The sequence below is a fragment of the Rhineura floridana genome, chromosome 3 (genome assembly GCF_030035675.1).
Source record: "Rhineura floridana isolate rRhiFlo1 chromosome 3, rRhiFlo1.hap2, whole genome shotgun sequence".
Lineage (NCBI taxonomy): Eukaryota > Metazoa > Chordata > Lepidosauria > Squamata > Rhineuridae > Rhineura > Rhineura floridana.
The window spans coordinates 21165093-21182276 of NC_084482.1; the positions used below are offsets into that span (position 1 = coordinate 21165093).

A 17184-nucleotide genomic window follows, 5' to 3' on the forward strand; every position below is an offset into this window, starting at 1 on the left:
TAAGGGGGGGGGAAGTAATCCTGAAAAAATTGCTTAAAAACGATAATGGTATGTTCCCTGACATAATTAAGACTAAAAAGGGATGAAGCTGCAAGTACCTGTAAACAAGCCACTTGAAGTATTTTGCTGAATGATAATTACACATTGAGGAAGCAGATTAATTAAAGTAAAACATAAAGGCCGCTGAGAGGGAAGCTTGCAAGCAAAGCAAGTTTTTTAATTTCACACTATTTCATATATGATAAGTGTTTGCTCTGGAGCACAGGCTGCACCAAAGAAACCATTTCTAGCTTCTAGGCAAACCAAACCCATGCTGTTTCATTTAAATTTTTTTTGCACCCCATGCAGCTCTTGAGCCATATATATGACAGAAGCTCCTGACTCCATATCAAAGGGATTTCTGTTTCCTTCACCTTCTGCTCTTCCTTTGTGCCACTGCTTCACTACCAGTACAAGCTCGCTTCACTTTTCAAAAGCTACCATGAACCTATGTGGCGGTCCTCGATGCCTTGGTGGACGAAGGAGCTTCTCTTCCTTTTCTGTCACTGGCGGCTTGGATGGAGGTCGAGGCAGCTGTGCTCCTGTGTGCCAGCCCATTGCAAGGCCATGCAGAGCTGGTGGCTATTCCAGCATGAGCCTTAATAACTGTGGTGGTGGAAGTCGAAGAATTGCTTACAGTCAAGGCTATGCAGGACAAATCTATGGTGGCACTGGTGGTCAAGGTGTAGGTGGTCAAGGCATAGGTATGGGTGGTCATTACATAGGTATGGGTGGTCAAGGCATAGGTATGGGTGGTCAAGGCATAGGTATGGGTGGTCAATGCATAGGTATGGGTGGTCAAGGCATAGGTATGGATGGTCAATGCATAGGTATGGGTGGTCAAGGCATAGGTATGGGTGGTCAAGGCGTAGGTATGAGCAGTCAAGGTGTAGGTATGGGTGGTCAAGGCATATATATGGGTGGTCAAGGCATAGGGGTGGGTGGTCAAGGCATAGGGGTGGGTGGTCAAGGCATAGGTATGGGTAGTCAAGGCATGGCCTATGGTGGCTTAGGAGGGGGTTTTGGTGGCCCTGAGTGTCAGGGTGGATTCGGAGGTTATGGGCGGGTGGGAGGTTTGGGTGGTGGGGTACCATGCCGAAGTGAAGGGATCCGAGGGGTCTCTATTGATGAGCGTCTCTTGAAGCCACTTTCCGTTGGAGTTGATCCAGAGGAACATAAAGCACGTGCTCATGAGAAAGAAGAGATGAAGACCTTGAACAACCAGTTTGCTTGCTTCATTGATAAGGTGAGAGCTTGGCCATCTGGTGGATTTTTTCTACACACAATTTTAAATATGAAAAGAAGATGTATGTGTACAGTGTGGTCTTGACCTCCTTTAGGTATAGGTTATTCCCTCTTTTGCTCTGTTTTCCCTTTTTTGGCTTTCTGTCATGATACTCCCTAATCCTAGAACAGCCCTTCACTCACATCTATTTATCACAGCCTTCTCACCAGTTAAAATCCCTCCACGAACGCTATGTCTTCTTTAAAGCTTTTTCTGAAGCATAATAATGCATTTAGCATATTGTGTAAATATGTTAGTGTTCAAAGCACCAACTGCATTCTTTCAGTAAGTGTTAACAGCAGCCCTGCAAAGTAGATTCATGTTCATGTTACAGAAGGGCGGTAGGAAAGGATGCTGAGAGAGAGTAGCTTACCAAAGAGACAATATTTGAATTAGGCAACTACTAAGAGGCAACATCTGAACCATGGACATCTTGGTCCATAGCTCCTTCTCTAAACTCAATAAATTAAAATAGCCCTCTAATACTCTCAGTTCGATTCCTGCTCTCTTTACTACTTTGCATGTCCAATCAAATCAATGCTATTTTGCATGCCAAGCCCAACTCAAATGCCTTTCCCTCCCTCCAGGTTTGTTCTGTCCACCTTACATCAGTTGTAGACCCTCCCGTTCTGGGAGCTTCTCATTCCAGTTTTAACTTGTCACCCTGGGCTCCTGCTGGGAGGAAGAGCAGGATATAAATCAAATAATAAATAAATAAAACTTGTAGAGTAATAAAACAAAACAACATTATTTTTACAGGGCAATATCTTCTTAGCCTTGTATTTGATGAACAGAAGATCCTATATTTTCCTGTAAAAATGATGCAAGTGTAATGAGGAACAGTCAACTGGTTTTTCATTACAAAACAAGAAAACAATTGCCGTTGGCTAGACAGGGAGATGAAACAAAAATTGCAAACCTAAGTTGCAGTACTTTGAATAAATTTATTACTTGCAACAAAATTCATTTTGGTTCTGCACCGACACGGTTAATGAGAAGACATTTGGGATGCAGAAGAAACTTTGGATTGCACACAGTTAAGATGAAATCCTGAATCACAGCAACCCAGTTGGTTGCCGAGTACTTCAGTGGAAATGATTTTCTGTGCAGAAAATAAATGTGTGATCTTTAATGTTACAGACTTATTAAATCCACAAGAAGATTCCCAGCACAGAAGAAAAAGGAAAGGGAGAATATAAAGTTGCTAGTTTCTAATTTGTTCTATAGATTATTTTAAGCTAACAACTCCCACCCCTTTTCCCTTTTCATCTGTACCGGGAATCTTCTCTGTAATGTTAAATGCTGCACTCTTATTTTCTGCATGAAAAATGAGTTCCCAAAAATACTCTGAAAAATTAAACATTTGCACTATGGTCCATTGGTTCCTTGCAGGTACAGCCAGTTCCTTCCCCACAAAGGCTTCTCCCATTCAAATGAGGACCAGCTCAACATTTCCAAAGGTGTGTGTGTATGGACCCCCCCCACACACACACACAGCCATTTAAGTCAATGGAGAAGCTTGTTTGCTGAAAAGCATTAGAGCACACATGGAGCTCTGTGTCAGAGGCAATAAGTGAATGGTTTTCTTCTGAACCATTACTTCTGACACTCTGAAAAGCCCTGGAAATGGTACGAGTATCTTCTCTTTGGTGTCCATCCTAGCTGAAATAACAGAAGTGAAGTACCTTCTAGCCCCGTTGCCGGACTCCAGCGCCCATCAGCCCCAGCCGGCGTAGCCAATGGTCAGAGATAATGGTGGGAGCTATAATCAAACAACATCTGGAGAGCCACAGGTTCCCCATCCCTGTTTTAGTGCTCCTGTTTTGGATCTATAACTTGAACAGCTCATTTCTCTCTAGCAGAGAATGGACAACAATGTAACTCAAAAGTCAACGTATAACTTAACCGGCAAGAAAGGTTTTGTTTGTATTTGGTTTTGAGGTCTATAATGAAATACACCAAGACAGTATGAAAAGGGCTGTTTTACACAGAATGGAAAATGAGGCGATTGAGGTGACCGAATAGGGGACCATGCCTCTTCACACTGCAGGTGATGTATGGGGATCTTATTTTTTAGGGCCGCCCCAAATAGAAACTTCCTTGCATGTAGTGAATTGCCACAGCAGAGAGGAAGTTTAGCGTCGTCCTCTCTCTGATGTGATAGTTTAATAGATGCAGGGAGTTGTTGCTTCTTTTTTTACATGGGAAAGTATTCAAACGGATGACTCTCAGTCCCACCTGCAGTCTGAAGTGGAACCATTCACACTTCTACAGCCTCAGTCTAAACCAGCTCATTTTGCATAATGCACAGAATGGCCCACAGCAGAGATGAGTGAGCACTGAAACATGAGGCCACATGGAAGAGGCACTTTCCCCAAGGATTGCTGCAAATGCATACAGTAGTGATCGGCTCTGGTTCCCTGTTGAGTGTACATTCAATGACACACCAAGATTTAAATTTTTTTTAAAAGCAATAATTTTATTAGGACCAACCAAAATGTCACAAAATAGCAAGATTTCGAGTTCTCCGGAACTCTTCATCAGACAAAATGTTACATCTTGCCTGATGAAGAGTTCTGGAGAACTCAAAAGCTTGTACCCATTTGGTGACATTTTTGGCTAGGAGGGTTCTTGCACAGCTCCCTTTTCTTTTTGTTGCTGCATAATGTGTGAAATGGCTGTATGGAGAACTATTTGAAAATTAGAGACCACATTTTGGGGTGCTGCAGATTTTAGAAAGTGACTAAGAACATAGAAAGCTGCCTTATTCTGACTCACACCAATGGTCCTAGCTCAATATTATCTACAACGATTTGGCAGTGGCTTTCCAGGATTTAAAAGACATTCTTCGCTCTACCTGGAAATGTTGGGGATTGAACCTGGGACCTTCTGCATACAAAGCAGATGCTCTACCACTAAGATATGGCCATAAACGTGTAGGCCTTGCATACTGATTTGCATCAGGATGAGATTTCATTTCAGACTGTTGCTTAAAGAGCGAGCGAGCGAGCAAGAGTTTGCCTCTGAATTGGGCTCTGTAATGAACCCTAAGAAGTTAGTCCTTATTGACAGACCTTCCAGACTGGGAAGTACGACTGAATGGTGTGTTCTTCTCAGGTCCGATCCTTGGAGCAGCAGAACAAGATGCTTGCCACCAAATGGGAGCTCCTGAACCAATGTGTCCCACCTACAAGGAAGAACCTTGAAGGCTACTATGAGAATTTCCTCGCCTCACTTAAGAAGCAGCTGGAATGTCTCCTGAGTGAGAGAGAGAAACTGGAACATGAACAGAAGAACATGCAGGAACTGGTTGAAGAATACAGGTCTAAGTGAGTAAACAGATTCAATAGATGAAAGTATTACCATCTGTCTAACTCCCCCCACCCCCAAGATGAGGTGGACAGAAGCAAGCATAAAGGCCACTTTTAATATTTATATCGTTTCTATCCCCACTTCCCTTTTATAGATTGGGTGATATCCAACTAAGTCATATCCACTGAAATCAATAATTTACTTAATCTGCTCTGTATATGACTAACATTGGCTATCACCCATTAATCTGTGCTGCTGCTTTTCAAGATTGGATTGTTTGGTATTTAAGGGCTCGTTTACATGGCCATTTGAATCCATAGAGGCCACAGGACTTTTAAGACTGATAGAGGTGGCATGTTAGAGCTGCCATCCACTGCAGATTACATTGTGGCGTACCTTAGGTCTGGGTTGAATATTTCTCCAATGCAGTTTAGGGGCTGAAAACAGAGTTTTTGGGATGCCAAAATATTTTGGATGCCATTTTGTTCTTCAGATTGCTGCTCCTTTCTTTCTTGATCAATCACATGGCTCCCATCATGATCTCATAGCACTGGGTAGCCAATCAGATTTGACTACACAGTGATGTCATTGTGGGTAAATGAAGCCAATCAAGAGGGGGTCCAATATTTCTTTGTATCTGTCACTTAGGTGAGTCTCTGCTCTGCCTCCACTGCTGGAGGCAGTATGCTTCTGAATACCAGTTGCTGGAAAATACAGGAGGGGAGAGTGTTCTTGCCTTCAGGTTCTGCTCACAGGCTTCCCATAAGCATCTGGTTGGCCACTGCGAGAGCAGAATGCTGGGCTAGACGGTCCTCTGGCCTGATCCGGAGCTGTTCTAATGTTATAGTGGATGACCGATTGCCCTCACTCTGTAGGGGTGAACACTTTGATGCAATCCCTGAAAAATCACCCTAAGAGGTACACTTTCCAGAGTTGCCAAAGTTGTTTGAGAAAAACACCTTCAAAATTTGTTTCAGTCTGAGTATACACACTTCTTTCATTGGCTCCACTGATGATTCTGGTCAAACAGGTTTTTTGTGGAATTCTTCAGATAGTAAGAGCAAAGCCTCTCTCTCTCTCTCTCTCTCTCTCTCTCTCTCTCTCTCTCTCTCTCTCTCTCTCTCTCTCCAGATATGAAGAGGAAGTCAACAGGCGCACATCAGCAGAAAATGAATTTGTGGTGCTCAAAAAGGTAAGAAGTTGTGGCCACATGAAACTGTGCAGATGGTGCTTACTTAACTCAAAAAGGCTTTGCCAGCACACACATAAAGAAGAGTCGGCAGCTGCTCTGTTCACTCAAAGGAAGGATGCATGGAGCAGTCTCCTCCTCTTAAGTAAATGGAGGAACTTACTTGCTATATGAGCATCAGACCACACAAGTCCTGTTACAGTATATATTAGAGTTCCTGAATACACTGAATTATCTGCCCACACTCTGCCCACATTACATCTGTAACTTGAAACTGCACGTACACCTGTAGGCATGATGACTGGGTTCAATGTGGATGGGAATACTGCTTGTTCACGATTCCCACAGAACACACATACACTTGTATGGGTGGATATGCTTTGTTTATTTATTTACTGCATTTCTACCCGACCTTTCCTCCAAGGAGCTCAAGGACATATACATGGTTTCCCCCTCCCCATTTTATCCTCACAACGGCATTTTATTCTCAGGTTAGGCTGAGAGAGAGTGACTGGCCCAAGGTCACCCAGTGAGCTTCATGGCTGAGTGGGGATTCGAACCCTGGTCTCCTTGGAGGATTAGGTTCTATTTTATTGTTTAGATTTTCAATACTTGATGTTATGATGTTTTTGTATGCTTTTGCTTTGTACGTCGCCAAGAGTGGCTGGACAACCAGCCAGATGGGTGACTAATAAAGCCAATAAATAAATAAATAACTAGATGGGGGACGGTATGTCAATAGTGCCCTTCAGACTGTAGGTACATAGTATGAGAGTCATATATTTGAATGTTCCTCTACAGAAAAATTTACTTCCTTTTAGTGAATTATCACATGGGGGAGAGAGAGAGAGGTGTATTAGTCTTTCTCTCTTGTATAGTTTATATGGAAGGAGTTTTGCATGTGGTAAAGCAGTCAGAAATATGACCCCCATCATCACCTGCAGTCTAAAGTGATACAGTCCACAATTCTACTCCTGGTAGAGTCAGGTGGAGCCACACACAGGGACCCCTCTGCCCAACCCTCACCCCATCCAGGACTGATGATCAGGGGCTAGTATTGCTCCCTTAGTCATTTAAAATATTTCATGCTTTCATACACATGTTCATCATGAGACAGAAGTCAAGCGGCCTGTCTTGGAATTATAACAGCTATGAATAATCAATGCTTTCATTTTTGTAAAAGAACATCTGGCGAACCTAGAAGACTTTGTGGCTAAAGCTGTGATCTATGAAACTTATTTGGGAGTAATTTCCATTGACCTCTGAGGAACTTACTTCTGAATTATAGATAATCGTTGACCTCCTTGTAGGCTAATGTCTTGTGACAGTGGTGGAATGAGAAATACGAAAGGCTGTGTGCAGCCTATTGCAGCTTCTGTTTTATCAAATCATGAAATTACAAATTCCAAGATAGAAAGAATGGCATGACTTCTAGCTCTAGAAAAGACACTACTACCATCCTTTATCAAAACCAAAAAAAAAAAAAAAATTCTTGTGTGCTTTCCTTCTGTCTCCAGGATGTTGATTCTGTTTACCTCACCAAGGAAGAGCTGGAGTCTAGAGTAGATGTGCTGGCGCAGGAGTTGGAAGTCCTGAGATGTGTCTTTGCAGAGGTAAGACTCTACTGCATATGAGCCATGTGAGAAACTTGTCCCCAGAGAAACAGGAACTAATTTCTTGGACATTTTCATAAAATATGGAATTTAGGTGTGGGTGGTTATGTCCCATCACTAATATATAGGCTTGCTGAATGTGTCTAAGTGTGTTTCGCTTCAGTCAAAGAGCAAATATGTTAATAGTTTATATTCTTTATATTCTTTTAGAGGATAGGTAAAAACCCACCTTTTGTTAATCTTTTAGAGGCTAATGGGTTAAGTCATTTTTATGATGTTAATTATGTTATTTATAGAACGTATGAGAATTATATTGATTATTATTTTGTTTATTAAGCATTATATTATGGGCTGTATTCAGCTAAGTTCTACTCAGGGTAAACCCATCAAAATTAATGAACCTAAGCTAGTCATTTCTGTTAACTTTAATGGGTTTACCCTTAGTAGAACTAGCATGGCTGCCACCTTACGTTACCTTATGTTCGTAAACTGTCCTGTGACCAATTCTACTGTATTGTTTTGTAATTTTTATTAATGTAAACTGCTCTGGGGTCTACTGGAAAAGGGTGGCATATAAAACTCTTACATATATAAATAAATTTTGGGTAAAGGGCAGTGCAGAAATGTCTTAATAAATAAAAATAAAAGAATGCCTGAAAGAGCAGGAAAACAGTGACTAGGAATACAGTGGCCTTCTATAAGTAATTCATGAAGCTGAAATGCAGAAAATGTTGATAATTTTGCCCAACTCCCCAATGTTGCACTTCAGATTTTGAGATTTGAACATAAAATATAAAAGTTGAGTTTTGCATGCAGTTGTAAGTATGATTATGACAGCACTGATTTCTTGTTTGGGGGAGGAACTCAATCCAGCCATCCAACCACCCCCACCATTCTTCAAACAGGATGACTGTTTTTATCAATGAAAATCAGGCTGAGACTGCACATGTGCAGCATTAGCTGCCCCACGGGCCTTTTCATCCTTTGCATATGTGTAGTACAGACACACAGCACCCATTTGCTCACACAGTGCATGATGTACCTAGGGAAATGCATGGGGAGACTGTAACATCATTAGAGATGGGGAAGAAATGTGGTTCAGTTATCATTTTAAGATGAAGCCACCTAATTCACAATGCCTGAAACAATATGCAACTGAAGTGCAGCTATGTTTCAATATCCACTCTTCTCTGAATTTTAAGATGCATTTCTGAAAACAAAAAGTGTGTTCATCAGTGCTTATTGTGCATTAAAATGCATATATTAGTGAAAATCATACAAATATGCATTAGATTAGGGAATATTACTTGCAGTACTATGTGTAAGGCAAAATTGCATACAAAAATGTGTATATTAGGAGAAATGCACACATAAATGCCGACAAATTTTTATGAGGGCTTAATTTTTAAAAAAAATCTCAAATTGGTGCAGAAATGGGGCAAACTCAATTTATTATGAGAAAAATGAGAAATTGAGAGATACCAAAACCGATAGATTTGTCCATCCCTAAGTATCATGGATCACAGTGGTTATGTTTAACAGTTGTTTATATCTAAAAGGTAAAAATCTGAGCAAAATATCCAATGAAAGCTATTTGGCTATAGAATAAATTATATGAAACACGTTGCCTCTGTGGAATCTTCTGATTGAAGCTTTATAGTGAAAGGGAAGAATAATGTTCTTGTTTACGTGATGAACTATGTGTGCACCGTCAGGCCTTGCCAAGTTGCAGATGAGGTGGCACTGTGGCAGAAGTGAATATGAAAACAAGAAAAGTGGTATATTCATTTGGATGGATGGAAGTTGCATGCTACAAATTCAGTCTATTCCCACTATACTCAACAGGATTTTTTTCCAATTTGTCTAAATGTAATGTGGATTGCAGCCTATAGTTATACATTTTAATATAGTTTATAAGTTATTCCCCATAAGCATAGCTTTGAAGAGTCCTTAGAAGCACCTGTCATGATTGTAATCCATGTTGTTACAACATTTGTTTTCTGCTAAGAGTAATTTGAGTAGCCCAATAAGTAGCCCAACTTTCATTTGCGTTATCAAATTAGCAGCATGATTTTTAAAAGGGAAAGGGTACGCCATGTATGATCTTACACTGTGAGGCCATATCGTGTTCTGCAGGAGTTGGCTCAGTTCAACCACCAGATCTGTGACACTTCAGTGGTTCTGAAAATGGACAACACGCGAGACCTGGACATGGGCCTTATCCTTAAGAACGTAGAAGCCTGGTATCAGAATATCGCTCATACCAGCAAACAAGAAGCTGAAGCCTTTTACCACAACAAGGTGAGTGTTTATTTGATAGTCAGAGTGCCAGAATTGATCCACATGAGGTACCTCTCCAGACAATCAGTGTTCAGCACAACAAGTGCACAACTGTTCCTTATGGAAACAATAGTGTATTGCAGTCACCGGGAAAATGGGATTCCTTCCCCTGTTTGTGGAACTATTGGGATCTGGAGTGCAGTTTGCAGTGTGGCTGCCCAAATATTTGACCTGAATACCAGCACTCAGCCTGCAATTCAGGGACCTTTCTTTCATGTACCAGAGTGCATATTATTCAACAGCAATGATATCTCCATCCCCTGAAGCAAGGCCACTCCTCTAATTTAACCATTACATGTGAAGTGGATATCATCATGTTGCTTTGAATCAGGATTTGCATGATCTTAGTATTCTCTGACTGAAGCATATGTTAGTCTGAAGTGCTCTATAAACATTGATTATGGTAATGATGACTGAAAACAATGGGGTAGATCATGTAGAGATCCATGTGCACAATGTAGTCTGTGGAGCTTTAGCTCATGGTCCTTTACTCTAAGCCACAACTGAAGAGACATTTCACACACACACACAGAAAAAGAGAGAGAGGTTACATACACACTGGAACATAATGCACTCTAGATTCCAAACTGAATGAGTTTTGCAAGTTTGACATTATGCATCAACTAAAAAAAATCTGAATTCTGTAATATGAATTCAGGAACATAATTAATTTTTTTATGATAAAATCCTGTTTTTGTCACTGAAATTTTCAATTTGCCTTCTTCGGGAACAAGAAGGAAATGGAGACCAAATATTCAAAACTTGAAATTGCAGTTTGAAATTCAGGTTTTAGGCATAAATCAGGAAAAGTTTGATATGACATGAAATGCAATCCCAACCATGCTTACTCAGAAATAAGTCCACATTTGTTCAATGGGACTCACTCACAGATAAGTGCGCACAGGCTTGCAGTCCAAGACCCATTGATGGCAAAGGAATTGAAATTTAGTGTGTTTCAGTAAGTACACAATGATCTCCACAGGGGAGGGCCGGGATCTCTTCTTGATCATCCCAGAGTGTAGGACACGGAATAATGGGCTCAAGTTGCAGGAAGCCAGATTTTGACTGGACATCAGGAAAAACTTCCTAACTGTTAGAGCCATACGACAATGGAACCAATTACTTAGAGATGTAGTGGGCTCTCCGACACTGGAGGCATTCAAGAGGCAGCTGGAAAGCCATCTGTCGGGAATGCTTTGATTTGGATTCCTGCATTGAGCAGGGGGTTGGACTTGATGGCCTTATAGGCCCCTTCCAACTCTACTATTCTATGATTCTACCTTTTTCATAGAATGCATGATAGGAGATAAAGCACTGATTTCTGACCTTGACACTTCAGCAACTACTCAAGTGGTGATGGTGGTGCTGATTCACATGAGTAACTGTGTTTTTACTAGATTGCAGAGATTCAGAATAATCGAGGCAAATTCAATGAAGAACTTAAATGCAACCAGCATGAAATTGCAGAGCTCAACAGAGTGGTCCAAAGGCTGCACTCTGATTCTGAAAACGCAAAGAAGCAGGTAGGGCAAATCTTGCTTTTTCCACTTGCACTTGTAAATGAACTTGTCTTCCTCTAATGACAAAAATGCTGATCACAAGCTATCCATAGACAAAGGTCCAACATAGTACTTCCCAAACCATATGAGACTGGCTGGAGTGTGTGCCACAAGTAACCAAGAAAATAATAATGAAAATAATAAAAGGCTTCTATGGCGTAGTGGTTAGAGTGTTGGACTATGACCTGGGAGACCAGGGTTCAAATCCCCACACAACCATTAAGCTCACTGGGTGACCTTGAGCCAGTCACTGCCTCTCAGCCTCAGAGGAAGACAATGGTAAACCACCTCTGAATACTGCTTACCATGAAAGCCCTCTTCATAGGGTTGCCATAAGTCGGAATCGACTTGAAGGCAGTCCATTTCCATTTTTTCTGTCAACCCAAAGTATCCAGTCATATATATGGTGGCATGGCTTACTATTCTGGCCTTGCTCCCTTCCAGTTGTCTCTTCTGGGGATGATTTTGCTGTACCTCCATACTGGATGCTATGAGATGATTTGATTATTCCTAATGCAGAGGGGCAGCAAATTGACTAGCCCTCAAAGAAGGTTGCCTGGTGTAAAACTGCCCAAGGATGATAGCTCAGTGGTAGAGTATCTGCCTTGCATGCAGAAGGTCCCTGGTTCAATCCCTGACATCTCCATTTAGGGCTGAGACCCTGAAGAGCCACTGCCAGTCAGAGTAGACAATACTGAGCTGGATGGACCAATGGGGTAAGGCAGCTTCCTATGTTCTTATGTTCAGGCGTGCCCAATAGAATCTCTTGATTGTTGTTGTTTTTTCATAAGTTTTTGCCAACTACTAAATGCTACTATATGGCAACTATCACAGACCGTTACATCTGAAATGGCATTGCATATAAGCTATCAAATACTGATATACCACTACATGTTAGCCATTCAAATACTGTACATTTTCAAGGGCTGAAATCAAATCTCAAAGTCAGTTTGCCAAGACAGAAATCCTATATCAATGGGTGTCATTACAGATGGTCAAGTATTCTGTGATTTGAGTATTCAGAGGATTTCTGAATAATATTTGGCATGAAAATGTGCGGTAGAGAATTCTGAAAAGAATATTTGGGAGAACATCTATCTCAGTTGTATCAATGACTAACCTTTTAATAGGATGATGAAATAAAGTGAAGGAAGGTGGAGAAGAATGCTTGAATCACACCCCTTTTCTGTTCTCTTCTATTCCCTAAAATATCAGTTGTTGTAGCACCAAAGAGAAAAGCCAATGCTTACTTTAACTAACTCAGGGGTAGGGAACCTGGGGCCCTCCAGATGTCGTCGGACTCTGTCTCCTATCATCTCTGACCATTGGCCATATTGGCAGAGTTTGATGGGGGCTGTGGAGTCCAACACCATCTGGAGGGCAATGGGTTCCCTATCCCTCAACTAACTCATCAGTACTGCAGGAAGCCATGGAGCCCCCACTCCCTTCTGCTTTTAGCTTTGCTTTGAGTCTTCTCCTGACAAACTCTTTGCTTTTTCTTCCCCCATTCCCAGGTTGCCAATCTGCAGTCAGCTATCTGTGACGCTGAGCAGCGTGGTGACATTGCCCTAAAAGATGCCCGGAGCAAGCATGGTGACCTGCAGACTGCCTACCAGCAGGCCAAAGATAAACTGGCTTGCCTGCTCCGTGATTACCAGGAGCTGCTAAACACCAAGCTGGCACTGGATATTGAAATTGCTACTTATAGAGCACTGCTGGAAGGAGAGGAGAGCAGGTGAGGACACCTTTTTGAATATGCACATATATTTAAATACAGACGTTCTTGGGCTCTAGCTCCCCTCAGCCCCAGCTAATGTGGTCAGGGAAGATGGGAGTTGTAGTTCAACAACATATGGAGGGCCACAAGGAAGGAGGGAGGAGAAATTCAATTCCGTTTGCATTCAAAGGCAAACCTACTAAATCTGCACTTTCTGAAAGAGGATGTGAATACAGCATCTTCTGAATTTCTGCAAATTTTGTGATGCAGTTCTCCAGCCAAGTAATGTGTACAAAAATATATATATTAGGGGAAAGTGTGCATAAAAATGCATATATTAGTGAAAATAACATACAAAATGCATTATATTAGGGAATATTGTTGTACAAATGTGCCTATAAGGCAAAACTGCATATAAAAATGAAGTTATTAGGAGAAATTTGTACTACAATACGAAGAAATTTTCATGAGGATTTTTTTAAAAAAGAATCTGTGCCCAAGTCATCATGATTGAAATGCACATATCTAAGCCATCTGCAGTTGTGGAATAATGGATACATTTCGTCTCTCTCTTCCTAATAGGATATGCACTGGGAACCCTGTCAGTGTTGGTGAGTATATTTAACATTCACCTCATGTATAGCCTGCTGGGGCCTTTGTTTGTTTGTTTGTCTGTATTTGCAAATCTACAACACAGTAACAGAACCTGTTTTGCTGTTCTTGCTTACAGCTATGGTCAGTGGCGGCTACCCAGTTGGCGAATGTGCTCCTGGGATGGGATCCGGAATGGCCTATGGTGCTGCTGTAGGAAGAGGCGTAGAACATGGCGTAGGCGCATATGGTGGTGTGGGGGGCGGATTTAGCTCCGGAAGTGCCGGGTGCATCCACACAATGGGAGCCCGAACAGCAGCTAGCTCAGTAGGCAGTAGCTCAGCAGGTAGAGGGGCAGGCGTTGGTTATGGGATTGGACACAGCTCTGGAGTAGTAGGAACTGGAGGAGGGTATAGTTCCAAAAGTGGGGGCTACACTTCGGGCGTTACCACCACTAAGCACGTGGTGACCTCTGGGGGTGGAAGGCATAGCTCAGGCATTTCTGCAGATGGAAGTTGCGGCAACGGGCACCACGGTGGGATCCATCATGCCGTAGGAGGAGCCGGCAGCATCATGAGCTCCTCTGGGAGTGGGGGCTACAGCACCGGAGCCTGCGGCATTGGAGGTTCTGGGGTTGGATTGCACAGCTCAAGTGCTGGAGGGGTTTTTGCTTCTGGATCTGCTGGAGGCACGTCAGGAGGTATATATGGTGGTTCCCGAGGTGACACCAGCAGTGGTATGAGAAGCTTCCGTGTTACATCCATCAGTTCTTCAGTCAGAAAATGTACCCATTGAAAGCCCAGATATTGTGAAGGAATGAACCCCACCTGTAGACAGCTGCATGGATCATGACCAGTGCCAGCCATGCTCTAAAGTAACAGCTACACCAAATGTACATTTTATAGCAGAGAAGTTGCTGCCCACAAGAATGGTTTGCTGTAGCTTGAGTTCAATGGCTCAGTGGCTGTCTTTGGGAACTATTTTGGCTATCCAAGCAATCTCCCCCCAGGTTTGCTCCTTTCCTCTGTTTTACCCCTGGGTTTTCTTGTACAGGCTAAATTAGGACCCACCGCATTGGAATTCAGATTTTTTTTCCTCCTTCTTCTAGCAAAGCATTTCAGAAAGGGAAGCAATGCATTCACTGTCCAATATGAGATTGCAAAATAACATTTCTCTTTCTCTTTGCACCGGGAATGATACTTGCACATATATGTATATTTTAATAGTATGTTGGTTTTTGTTGACCTCCCCTTTGCACAATGCTCATGTCACACTAGAACACTATCTTTGATCTAAATTACAGTACTGTTACAACTAGACCTGCTACAGATGGGTGTGTGTGTAAATTTGCATATGTAATCTCAAATTGCTCAAAAGATCCACATCTTCAGGAGTTTGGGGGGAATGTATGATGTATTTAACTGGCCTGTGTTACATAGCATCAGTATTCAAATTTTGGTGATGAGAACTGAATTTCAGCACACATGTACCCCAAACAAATTAGGTGATGAAATTCAAATAATACATTAGGAAATCTTCAGAATTTTTCTGGGAAATTCTGTTTCAACTCTGGTTGCAATAAAAATAGTAATAATTAAGCACTTGTTTATGTTTTACCCACAGTTCAATGCATGCATTACTATTCTGTTTAAAGTCTGGTTCAAAATGCCTTGTGCTTCTGTATCTACACAGTTGTAACATCACTGCCTACACTTTGCTTCTCATCAAGAACTCCCAATCCTCTTCTGTATTTCCAATAAACTGCATGCATGCACTTGGCTTCTGTCTCACATATGTTTTCCCCACTTTTCTCTCTATGATGTTGCATCAAAATGTAACTAAACATCTGTGTTGTTGACATAGGGCCCCTCTGGACGGCTGTTGCATTGCAGGTGTATTCTACAACATGTTCTTTACACAATAATAGTGCATTGGTGATGGTCTTATTCTGCTTTAGTTTGTTTTGTGAGGATTCCCCAGTGCTATCACATTATTGCTCTATAGCACAACAAAAGCAGAGCAAAAATAAATCACAACGTTTGTGGTATAAATAGTTGTGGGGTTTCAGCAGGAAGTTACGGGATATGCACTGATGAAGCAGTGGAGAAATGACGCAGTGTGATCACCCCAAAACATATCCCAGGCTATGGTGTGAAGGCACATCAGGCCACCACCTTGTTGAAGCTAAGCAGGTCTGGGTCTGATTAGTGCCTGGATGGGAGACCGCCTGGGAACCACATGTATGCTTCCTTGGGTTCCATGGTGAAAGAAAGGCGGAGTATAAATGTAACAAATAAATAAATAATAAATAAACTTTTGCAGGTGTAGAATACTGAAAGTAGGATTATGTATGACCACCCTGATAACATCATGAACACAAATCATCACTAATGTGCAATAAAAAGGACGCATGAAGCGGCCCATGTGAAAATTGTAATGTTCAAAACGGGTTTATTACATGTAATGAAAGTCACTCTGAAAAGTCTGGAACTTGCATTTCATGAAACACAGAAGTAGTAAACATTACTGAAAGAAACAGTGCCTTGCTAAGACAGATGACTTGATAGGTCAATTGATCTGTAAACATATCTTACGGGTACCTAGGCAGCTGACCCATAGAAGTATCATGTAGGGAGGCTTTGGTCAGGTGGCTGTGCTGGAAAAGGGATGTTCTTTAAACCGTGGAATTCCTTTGTGAAAATGTCTGGGACTGACAGAGAGGAAGACACTGACATAGGAACTGGATTTTCATTTTGAGTCCCTTTACTAAGAAACAGTTTAGGAAAGGTGAGGCTGGCAAGCAAGCAGATCTAATCTCTGGGCAACTTCCAGAATCTTGTTGCAGTGCTCTTCATATTTTGGAATTCCATATAAAAGTAGAGTGTCACAGATATTCTATAATATCTCAAAATGTTATTTATTTTATTGTTATTGTAAATTCCATGTATAACCCACCATTCAATACGAAGGTTCCTAGGACAGGACACAGCTAAATTCAATGAAAAAATTACCAAATACATTGAAATATAACATGCAGCATTACATAATACCACAAAGCCAATAAATATCATAAAACTGCAATTCAGGAGAACAAGTGACCAGTTCTTCTGTTCAACCTTTCCTAAATGCCTGAAGGAAAAGATATAAGTTGACACCAAAACTAAATAATGAGGGGGACAATAGTATCTCAAAAGGAATTCCACACCCAAGGTGCCATAACAGATAAGGCCCTGCTCCAAGCTATCATACAACAAGCTACAGTTACTGATGTAACAATGAACAGAGCTTTTCCTGCAGATCTTAAGATATGGGTTGGAGGATAATAGAAGAAGCACGCATTCAAATACTTGAGTCTCAAGCTGTGTAGACACACTGCCTTCCCTGCTGAATGGAAGTATTTTCAAAAACTGCTCAGAAGCAGCTATTACTCTATGGTAATTGAGAACATCAGGCAGCAGTAATGCAGGCTCTTGTTGGCAGAGAAAGGACAGAGCTTCCCATCATCCATTGGTCCACTGACCAATGTCTGGGGTCCAGAT

The 17184-nt window shown here is 41.6% G+C and overlaps 1 protein-coding gene across 1 annotated transcript; it reads left to right on the plus strand.

Moving 5' to 3' along the window:
- Positions 1–370: 370 nt before the first annotated feature.
- Positions 371–16044, plus strand: LOC133379502 (keratin, type II cytoskeletal cochleal-like). Its single transcript, XM_061614906.1, has 9 exons — positions 371–1285; positions 4442–4653; positions 5768–5828; positions 7343–7438; positions 9575–9739; positions 11176–11301; positions 12852–13072; positions 13637–13665; positions 13785–16044. The coding sequence occupies exons 1-9, from the start codon at positions 482–484 to the stop codon at positions 14438–14440; spliced, it is 2370 nt and encodes a 789-aa protein (XP_061470890.1). The 5' UTR covers positions 371–481; the 3' UTR covers positions 14441–16044.
- The last annotated feature ends 1140 nt before the right edge of the window (positions 16045–17184 follow it).